This window comes from Morus notabilis, unplaced genomic scaffold (genome assembly GCF_000414095.1).
Source record: "Morus notabilis unplaced genomic scaffold, ASM41409v2 Scaffold744, whole genome shotgun sequence".
Classification (NCBI taxonomy): Eukaryota; Viridiplantae; Streptophyta; class Magnoliopsida; order Rosales; family Moraceae; genus Morus; species Morus notabilis.
This window is the reverse complement of record NW_010367602.1, coordinates 232,859-244,421: the sequence shown is the minus strand read 5'-3', so window position 1 is coordinate 244,421 and position 11,563 is coordinate 232,859. Positions and strand designations below refer to the sequence as shown.

The following is an 11,563-nucleotide window of genomic DNA, read 5'->3' as shown; positions in this document are numbered from 1 at the left end:
AAATAAAAATGAGAAATTTTTTGGAGTTGTGTTGGAACTGTTTCTAAACTTGTGTTTAGTTGTTTTTCTAAAGAAATTATTTTGAGTATAAGAAAAATTGATCCTATGTTTGGTTATGTTTTTAAAAATGTAAATTACGTGTATAAACCCTAAAATATGAAAATTAAAAGGAAAATAACTTTATATCGTTTTCTGCTTCCTAAAAAAAAAATATGAAAACAATATTGTGTTTTGTTTGCACATTAAATGCAAAACGAACGTTATTCCACAACCATTTCAAAAACATCTTTATTAGGAACTGTGGTGAACCATTTTAAAAGTGGTACCAAGCACCATTGTTTTACTAAAATTTTGATATTAGGCTTAACGATCACCCACGACAACGCCAAGAAAACGTTTCAGTGTATTGCACTCACAAACAAAACCAGAAAGTTGGGAGCCGCCTCTGCAACTACATGCTAAAAATGCAAAGACAACAAAACATAACATCTACATGGCGAAATCAACATCGCCTTTACTAAAACAAAGCAAAACAGAAGAAAATCCTAACACCAGTGATAGAGTCAGCCTTTTACTTCAGTGTGGACGTACATTAAATGTTGTTAATAAATTATCTTAGTAGAGACATATAAGAAAATATATTTATTTTAATAGGGACATATATTATTTTAATAGGAGTTTAAGTGTAAAATTTTAAAATTTTTAAGGGTTATATTTTTTTAAAAATTTGAGTGTACTTAAATCTACAGCAGAACTAGAACAGTAGAGGGCCAAGACTCAAGAAAGCCATTAGAGAAATACCTATTCACCGGCACGCGAGGTCCACGCGTCGTCACCACCAGCTGCCAACACGAGATGGCAAAACCATGGGTGCCAGAACCCCCAAGCCGTTGGAACATAAGAGACACAACGCGCCTCCCACTGGTGATACTAAAACCTCGTTCACTTCGCGGATTCGAGTTTTCAATTTGAGCTGAGATGTGACATTTTTTGAGAAATTTTCACTGTAGCAAAAAAAGTTAGACGTGACATTTTCTGAGAACTTTTTACTGTAGAAACCTAAAACTGAAAACTCGAATCAGTTAAATGAATGAGGCCTAAACTTATCACTGCTTCAACTAGCGAGCAAAACTCCACCAATGCAAAGTCCAACAGCCACTCCTTTAAACATGACCACAACGCAGCCCTAATGGCAAACGAGGTCGAGCCAAACACCTGCACCCTCATCAACACCCAGATCTCCATCTCTAAGGCCAGGAATCTGACGACCAGCTAATTGGAAGTGCCAGATTCTGCCACTAAGAATCCCAAACGTACTAACAAGTAGGAGTGTAAGAAATGAGTCCGAACTCAATGAACTCGTCCGAGCTGACCCTACCCTACCCGAATATAGTGGAAATTTTTTTTAAAAAAATTTTTCGGATGCATTATGCCAAACCCGCACAGTGCGGGTCGGGTGTCGGGTTGGATTCAGTTGAACTCGAGGAAAGCCGATCCGGCCGAATCAATTTCCTAATTCATTTATTCTTTCTTTGTCTGCGCCTCAACCTCTCACATTTCCTTTCCTCCCTCGAGTCCTCACCATTTCTGTCTTCTTCATTGCCTCAGCCTCTCTCTTTCTTATTCGTTGATCGTTCTCTTTCTGTCTTCTTCACGAAAGCTGAAGCGCTTGAAGAAAGCAATTAAGGTTTCTCCAGATGCCCAACTCGAACGGTCCAACAATGTTCCTTTGATGGCAGAAGAGAATTTCTCCCATTCCAAAGCCCTAATTTTTGGTGAATCAAAATAGCAATTATCGTATGGTTCGGGATCGGAGGAATTCGATGATGGAAATGTTTTGGATTCTGGTTTTCCGGATTTTGATGGTTAGAAAGATGGTTCCGGGGCTAAGAGAGCTTTGGATTTTGAGGCTTTAGGAGAGGAAGCTGATGAGAATGGCGAAGATCGAAGCAAGGGGATCCGAGAGGAAAGTGTAGATGTAACAATGGGGGAACTTGAGAAGAAATGACGTAGTCCTGATCCTCTCGAGGAAGAGACAAACAATAAGAAGAAGAAGAAAAGGAAAAAGAGTACTGAGGGTAGTGGCGACGATGAGAAGAGCAAAGATACTTCTCCTAACAAACGGAGGTTTGGAGAAGGTACTGCAGGCTTGTTGAATTCTGATTTGTTGTTTGCTATGCAATTCTCTTGACGTATTTTTCTGATTTTCTGATGTTATGAATTTGTAGGAAAGAAGAGATGCTTGTATGCGTTGTTGAATTAAGACCATAATGGAGTTTTTCAATAGCCCATTAGAGTCCAATATCACCACAATCCATAGCCCATTAGAGTCCAATATCACCACAGCCCATTAGAGTCCAGAGAGAGCAAGCCTGTCACCCGAGTAACTCGTGCCTACCCGAGGTCACTCGACAAGTTACGAGTTTATGAGCTTATGAGGGTGTTGCGGCCCAAAATTTTCTCAACCCACACAGTGCGGCTCGGCCCAACCCAAGTCTACCCAGCCGAATTACACCCCTACTAACAAGCCCTAACCCACATAAGCGAGGAACACTCGAAATTATAGATTTAACTGATTATGGACTAACTTTTTGTCATTTTCAAATTTTTAGAAAAGTCGACTTCTATAAGTTACAAAGCTTAATAATTATGTCAAAAAGTATATATAACATCACTATTGGAGCACAACATAGAGTAGCACATCAAATGTGTTATTTACATGATGTTTTATGGCAAATTTAGAATTAGTGTTAGTATTTACATTAGAGTTGCTCTTAGAGAATGTAAGGTCTATTTTGAACCGGGTGTTATAAAGAGTGTTATAACACTTGTTGTAACACTGATGACAAATGCGTGCAGATTGATATATTTTTTCTTTAATTCAGCTGCAATAAATTATAAGTGCAAAAAGATTAACAGAAACATAAAAGACACAAGGAATTAATATCACAGTTTGATGCGCATACCTACGTCTGCGGGGCCACGCCCAGACAGTGAGCAATCTACTAACATCAAAGGATTACAAATATCAATCAGACTTATACACTCAAAGACTCTCTCATTGACGTTGCCGCCGCCATGTCGAATCACATTAATGGCCTTATGCATCAAGTACCACTCGTCTTCAAATTGCATGGCGAAATCCCTTCGGCTGGCAGTACACTTTCTCCCGAAAGCTTTTAATTCTTTTCTTTAAATACGATCTTCAATCAACACTTAAAGGCTCACTCTCACATAGTCTTTTTCTAAATATTTTTTCTATAAAAACCATGCCTCAAATGTATCCTTTGATTACCCAATACTTTTTTTAAGGCCACACAACTCACGTACACCACTTATATATATATAGTAAAGTTACTCATGTGCCTACCTTTGTGAAGTACGTGAACGTGAAGATCACATCAATATGATTTTATGCTTAAATCATATATCTCCACGAGATTAGCTTCTCACGGCAACAAAAATCTCTAGCTCTCATGAAAGGTAAGCTGCTTCCAATAAACAATTCTCAAATACTCGAAATACAATTCACACACCCACTAATCAGTACACATTTTTCCAAAAATAATTCATCCAAAAACTACAATCAGCCCTATGACTTTCATGTTACTAGAAATAACCCATCACATAATCAATCTAATATTCTTTCCTCAAATAACTCTCCCAATTATTCTCTAAAATTACCTTGCCAAAATCTGATTTCCATCAACAAAAAATTCCATATTCGGAGCAATCAAACAACCAAAATCATATCAATCAAGCAACCAAAATCATATCTGATATTCTCCATAAGCGCCGGTTATTAAAAATACTTGTTTTTGAATTTTTACGCTAATAAATTGCCAACTAAAATCTTTAACAGAAAATAACAATGAAGTCCAATCAATAATAGATGTCAACCAACAAGAAGTTCTGACTTTATTTTGTACAAAAACCATTGTGCATTCCATTAATTTATTGAAGTTCGTATGCTATTAGATCACTATTGCAATACATTTTTAAGTTTAGATCTTATTTGTTAAAATTGAAAGGTTGGAATCTAAATTTGTCAAAACATGTGCTAGCTAAAGAATTAAAAAAAAAAAAAAAAAAAAAAAAAAAAAAAAAAAAAAAACCTATTTTCCAACGCATGCACAAAAAAATTTATGGAAAAATGAATACAGAAATGAGCATGATCTCTGCTCGTCACCACGCATAACATAATTCACATATTTTTCTCCAAACATTCCGTTGACTCTCTCAAGGCTTACATTATTTTCATTAAACATGAGAGCATCGCAAATTAGCAGTTGTTTATACCTGAATCGGAGAAAAATAAATGGGATAAAAGGGGAAGCGAACAATGGCAGAAATAACAAATACTCAAATATTTGATGTATTCTGAAGGTAATATATAAAATTTACAGTGCAGGATTTCCACCATGTCCATCCTTCATTTCTTCTCAGGCAGCCTTCGCTTGCTAGGAATTAAAAAAAAAAAAAAAAAAAAAAAAAAAAAGGATTAGTCATGGAGAACTGTTAAGTGCATTATAAAATATGTCAAGCGTGTAGAGCAAAAAAAGAACGAAAGGGAAGCCCTGCAATATATGTTAAATTGAGAAGACACCTTCCTCTTGAATTCTATGTTAATATAATAGTTTGCTTTTGTTTCATCTTTTTATAACAACTGACATTGCATGAGGCATCAGTATTTTATCGGTAAGTATTTAAAAGTTATCACATCAATTGGTTTTTTAAAAAGAAAATTGTTTCACATCTAGACAAGGTTGAACCAGGGTGCGAATAAAATGTGGACTCGCGTATATTTCACATCTCGACCAGACCCAGACCCCATGTAAGAATGCTCAGAACTACGCATTACAAAATTGCATAGTATCAATGACAACTCTCTTGCTGTGTGAGAGTGAGTATCAAAAAGTAGCGATAAAAGTTGCAATTTATCTGTGCATTGCCCTACGGATGGAGAAGATAACTAAAGTGACCAAAAGATAATGTGGGATTTTTTTTATTGAATATGCAAATTAGATCAAAGAGACTATGGCGGTGTTTAGAGTTGGTTTTGTTTTTGTTTTTCACGTTTTTTGAGAAAAAATAAAAACGGAAGAGAATCGGTGTTTGACACAATTAAAGACAAAAAACAGAAATAAAAACGATTTTTTGGTTTAGTGTAAAATGAGAGAGAAATAAAAAATAACTTTTAGACGTTTCTCATTTTTCGTTTCCGTTTTCTCTTCTCTCGAGCACAGAGAGAGAGAGATATATTAATGGATTTTTTATACTGAAAATAATCTCTTGATAAAACTACTAAATGCATTTTTAAAAATGATTTCTGTCTGAAATTGAAAACATTTTCATTTCCATTTTCATACAAAAAAAAAAATCATTTTGAAATGAGTTCCAAACACACCCTATAATTTCTAACGAGTAGTGTATTGGGCATAAGTAAGTTGTTGTGTTAGGCACCGATGATGGATTTTTAACATTTTTCATTTGCAACAGATCAAATTATACTTCAATTAAGCTGCCCAACGGACAAAGAAATCGATATAACTTGGACTCTGAATATAGTAAATGAGCTGTGAGGTAAGAAAGACTCACTCGTTTCTCTTCTTCCATCTTGGCCTTGATGTAAGAGTAAATTGCCACTCCGGCAATAGCAATGCTGGTACCAATTCCGGTCTGTGTCGAAATCTTGTTACCTGCGGGCAACAATTTTTGTGTGTATAATATACGTCCATGAAATGACTTCCAGTTATATATATATGTGTATATATATATATATATATATATATGTAAACCAGAAAGACAGATTCAGACTAATCTGAAAATAAGGAAATACAAGACATTTACCAAAGATGATGATGGAGAAGCCAATCACGAACACACGTTTCAACACATTACCAACGGCATGTGTGAGTGGTGCTACCCTCTCCAAAGTGTTGGTGGCCAACTGATAATTGAAAACAAAGAAATATCTTTTTGTCATGCCACTGTGTTCACAGCAAACCATTGACAATGCTTTGTGTTATATACACACACACATATATATATTCATATATATGAAATGTCTTTCATCCGATTTTGTGTTCGTCAATGTAACATCATTTGCACATTCATATTACTCATTTTATTTAAGTGTAATACTCAATAAAATGCACTCTTTCGTCATGTTACATTAAAGTTGTTTCAATTGTTATCATGTTACATAAGAAAATTACAAGTCCGTACAACAAATGTTACACTTACTGTTTCGTCTAAAAAAAAATATTACACTAAAACCATATCATACGGCTGTGGGACTCAAGACAATGGCTGTATAGCATGGAAAAATTAACCCAAGTACCTGGTTGTAAAGGTGATAAAACATTCCCACCCAGAAGAGATCTGTAATGAACTTGACTAGACCAACTTTTGCAATTGCATCATTAAAACCATGCTTAATTAGTTGAGGTCCCTCTACCTACAAAATTAGGCAAAAAAAAAAGGGGAAATTTTAGTTTACACAATAACCAATTCCTTTTGGAGATTTCAAGTAAAGTTTCACTCACAATGAGGGCAGGTGGAATGCAGACAAACAGAGCAATGATGGAGATGTAGGCATAGATATTGGTACTGTCCATATCAGTCTGAAAAAAATATAAAAATAAAAAAAAAAATGTGAAAGTTTCCAATTAAAAATTAAGAGGCAAGGAAGGAAATAACCGAGGCTGTTTTCTTCAGTAAGAAAGATTAGGAGGAGCTTGACTAGAGAGGTTAACCATGGCTTTCTTTGAATAGATACTCCTGTAAGTAAAGGAGATGTTGGATATCATAGCACTGATGAAACCAGTCCAGTTGAATGACAACTCGGTCAATGATGCCATTGACACACCTGCATTCACAAGGGGAAAAAAAATAGATTTTATTTGTGACTTTTATGATTTGCAAGAGCCTTAAATCCTACAATTAAGCATATAATCATTAGTATGCTAGATCTAATAAAATAAAAAGTTATTGAAGGAAACGGCCGAATCTTGGAGAGGCAATTGAAAAAATGGCCAAATTTTTTGGGCTAAAACATAGCCATTTTTGGTGAATCACACATTTATTGAATGAAATTAATCGGTAACATCATATTAACCGGGTAAATACAAGATTTACTGACTAAATTAGTGAGTAAAGATTATCTTTGCTGATCAGGGTACGTTCATTTTTTAACTCAAATCATACAGTGCATGACTCAATTCATAACTCAACTCACGCAAAAGAACAACCCTTTAATAAATCATGCTTCTTTTCTCGTTATAAAAAAACAAGGAAAGAAAAACGGACCCGTTAATACATTTTTATTCATAGACAAAATTTGTGTACGCATGTTTTGACTTTTGAGTTGCTTTTCTCTTGAAATTAAAAGAAAACACTTCTTTTACTTGTATAACAAAAATACAAACATAAATGAAATTAACACAAAAAAAAAAAAAAAAAAGCTAGAGGAACTAACCAAGAACAACAGGAGCCAAGGATAGCCATAAAGTGATGGGAATAGATTGTCCAAGGATAAATTGAGAGGCAGCAGCGTTGAAGAAGGGCTCAAGAGCTATAAACAAACAAAATTCCCATGTTAAACAAAAAGATTAAGAAAAAAAGAAAAATTCATTTCGCTTTGTTTTTCTCACCTTTGACCGTGTGTGTGAAAGAGACGGCAACTGCTGCAAATGAGACGTTGCTGGTCACGTGGCCAAGTGCGTGACACACAGCAACTGGGATTAGCAACTTCAACAGGTTCGAGTCGATCGGCTACATTTAATATATATATACATATATACATGTATATATATATGTCAGTTCAATGGCATCATATTGCACACACACAAATACTAATAGCATAGGAATAATTAGAAAATGTACCCCTTTTAACTCTTTTTTCTTTTTCTTTTTTTTTTTTTAGTTGGGTGCCGTGTTATGCTCTTAGAATTTTGTCTCTTTTAACATGAGAAATGAGGACAGGATTTTATAATATTAAAAAATAACATAAATCTATATGCGTTTTTGCTGGAGAGACATTTCTTTGGATTTCCCTATCTCAATACCATTGCTAGCAATAATAATTTAATAGTCTAACTTTAGAATAAATTATAGCCCCGTTCACTTCGCTTATTCGAGTTTAGAATTCAAGTTGAGATGTGACTTTATGTGAGAGCTTTTTACTGTAGCAAAAAAGTTAGACGTGATTGTTTGTGAGAGCTTTTTACTGTAGAAAAACTTGAATTCTAAACTCGAATTAACGAAGTGAACGGAGCCAGTTTCTGTGCAGTGCAAGTTCAACCAATCAAAAATTTTAAAATATTATAATAATAGAAAATTTTAATATAATTAAAATAATAATAATATTATTATTATTATTATATAGTACAAAATGGGACCATTATAATAATTACTATGTTATTTTTTCTTTTCTTCTAATATTTTAATTTTTTTAAAATTAAACTCAAGATATAAAATTTTATCATCTAGTGTAATTATCCCCTCTTTAGAAATTGTAATAAATAGTAAATTTATAAAGCTAAATTAAATAAATAACAAATTTTAAAACTATTTTAAGTAAATAGTCCATGTAAAATTTTTCTATACGACTGAAAAATAATTTACGTGATAAAAAATCTTTATTTACTTAAAAAAATCTTACTAATTGTAAAATGAATTTTTGTATGAAAAATTCTTTTTACTAATTGTAAAAAAATATTTATACAGTAAGTTATTATTTAATTTAAATAATTTTAAAGTTTTCTATTTAATTCAATTATTTACAATAAATCTCCGGTTTATTTCATTCTCCCATTTTTATCTCTTTGAAGGGTAATAAATGAATGGGGAATGTTATGGGCTTGAAAAGCGGTCACTTACAGCACGCTTAGGAAGGCCCACGGCCCAGCTGATCAAGCAGTAGACCACCCCGACCAACAAGTGCACTACAGACACAAAACTGCTTGCACAACAAAATATCTTACTTTCAGTAATCAAATTAATTAAGCTAATTGTGCAATGGATATTAGCAAAAGAAGGCTAATTGTGTTATTGTGATAGGTTTTTTTTTTTTTTTTTGTGATTAGTTGTAAGTTGTCTCCGAAATTTTGTTTTCACAAATTATTTTATGAATTTAATAAAATATTATAGATTGCTTTCAAGTTGATAAATAATATCGGAAGAAGTACTCTTAGGTCTCGTTTACTTTGCGGATTCGAGTTTTCAATTTGAGTTGAGATGTAACTTTTACCTGAGAGCTTTTCACTGTAACAGAAAACGTTAGATATGACATTTTCTGATAGCTTTTTACTGTAAAAACTTAAAACTGAAAACTCAAATCGGTGAAATGAACGATGCCTTAATCAAGTGAAATGACGTGCTTCGTCATCGTATCAAGAATTTTAGCATATTCCCTTGAACAAATTAACTTGACTGTAGAGAACATTTTTGTTCAACTTTTAACCATCTCATTAATTTATTACGTTTAAATTCATAATTTTAATTCTATTATAATTTTTTTTACATAAAAAATTTAAATTTAAAATGTTAAAATAAAAAATTAATAAACTAAAGAGACTCTAAAAAAATTTACAATTACTATATTAAATTTAAAAACTAATATATTAAACTTAGGCCTTGTTCGGCAGAGTGGTTTTTGAGTGAAAAACTCAAGAAAAGGTAATTCGAGTTATAATTTTATTCGAGTTCATGTGCTTTTAAGTTTGAACTTAAGTTTGAACTCAAGTTTGAAACTAAAACTCGAGTTCAAGTTTCCCCTTCAACTTGAGTTCAGAAACTCGAACTCAAGTTAATGAACAGTATTTTTTCTATTCTTAAAAATAATATAACTTTTTTGTTTTAATTCTGATTGAGATGATTTTTTTTTCTATGCGTTAACAATGAAAAGACGAATAAAACTAGACTCATATACCCTATTAAAATTTTTCATCAGCATTGAGTTTTTATTAAAATACTATATAAATACAAATTCAAGTTTTAACTTACTCAAACACAAACTCAAAAAAGATTCTTATCTCAAACCATACCTTAAATGTACATAATCAAATACAAACTCAAGTTACAACTTCAACTCAAGTTATAATTCAAACTCAACTCAAAATCTATATTCAAGTTACTTAATTCAAAAACATCAAAAGAACAAGCCCTTAAAAATTCAAAAAACTACTCGCAAAATCAGAAAAACGAAAGAAGAAAAAACCACCGACAACAAAAGTGTACCAATATTAAAAGCGGACTGGTAAACTGTGTCATGTCAAGTTAATCGGAGTTGTCACTAAAAAAACAACCTGGTGGACACTAGAGTACATAAAAAAGAAAAAATGGGTTACAAATATATATAATCACTAAAAAATAAGAGTTATCTCACTTTAATTTTTACAGTTCAATCTATAATGTTCATAATTTTCATACTAGATATTTTTTTAACAAGTTAAATCACATGTATTTATCGAGTGATTTAGATAGTTTTTAAGATATTTTAAAATTTTTATTTTTAATTTTAAATCATAATTTTTAATTTTTTATAATATTTTTTTTTTACAAAAAAAAATTTAAATTTTAAAAATTAAAATCATAAATCATGAACAAAAAGTCTCGCTCATAACCGCGTGATTAAAACCTACAGGATTATGTTAGTCACTTGACTCACCACATGAAGAAGAAGAAGCCGGTGACGAGCGCCGGATACTTGTTGAAAAACCCGATCGGAGCGACCTTCGCTTCCCTGCAAAACCACCGAGTCAGACAAAAAAACACAACCCATCAGTCAGAGGCTGACCAACGGGCGAGTTCCGACCGAGTCAGAACGGACGAAACGGACCTCACCCGGCGGAATCGCTCCCATCTGCGGGCGACGACGCGGCGGCCAGGCAAGGCCGGAGAATCTCCCTCCTCGTTGCCGGCGCCGGCGCCGGCGAGCTTTCAAGCAGCAACGCCGGCCTTAGCTGCCTCCCCCAAATCAGGTTTCCGCCCTCCCCGACGGCGCCGATCGGCCTCGCCGGAACGGAGGAGCTGGAGCTTCCACCTCCGAGGTCCCTGCCCGTCGGCTTCCGGAGGTGAGGGATGGCGGCGAAGGCGGTGGCGCGTGAGATCAGACGCGACTCCATGACTGGCGGCGAATGTAGGAGCAGAGAGGAGAAATTGTGGTCTTGGAAGCTACACTCAGTTCTTATGGACACAACGTAATGGCCTTTGGCCACAGTATTGTGAACCGTTTCCGTACGTTAATTGCTTTGTTTTTATTTGTTAGTTCTGGTTCTCGTAAGATTCAACGCATGCTAAGAATGTACAATCGCCATGAGATGTATAATTTGAAGTACAGCTCTGGTGATATAATCAGTAAATTAATTCAACGGTGGGGATTGTGATGGTCTACGGTTGGGAGGAGTGATGGTAGGGAGGGGATTATTGGCGAGCTGGTGGATGGATTTTAGGAGGGAGGGGAGAGGCGGATATTGCGATTTGGGAGGCGGGTAAAGTGGGGCCCATCTTATCCCCAGCGAGAGGCTTAAGAAGAAGGGGACTGTGTTGTCCAATCACC

General features: G+C 34.4%; 1 protein-coding gene across 1 annotated transcript; it reads right to left on the bottom strand.

Annotated features, from left to right (window-relative positions):
• Positions 1-4,211: 4,211 nt before the first annotated feature.
• Positions 4,212-11,563, bottom strand: LOC21398172 (triose phosphate/phosphate translocator, chloroplastic). Its single transcript, XM_024175301.1, has 13 exons — positions 10,849-11,563; positions 10,673-10,747; positions 10,311-10,320; positions 10,045-10,049; positions 8,884-9,010; positions 7,656-7,776; positions 7,481-7,576; positions 6,759-6,871; positions 6,549-6,626; positions 6,344-6,460; positions 5,851-5,950; positions 5,599-5,699; positions 4,212-4,460 (listed from the first exon to the last, which is right to left on the bottom strand). Exons 1-13 carry the CDS (start codon positions 11,127-11,129, stop codon positions 4,443-4,445), a joined length of 1,242 nt encoding a protein of 413 aa, XP_024031069.1. The 5' UTR covers positions 11,130-11,563; the 3' UTR covers positions 4,212-4,442.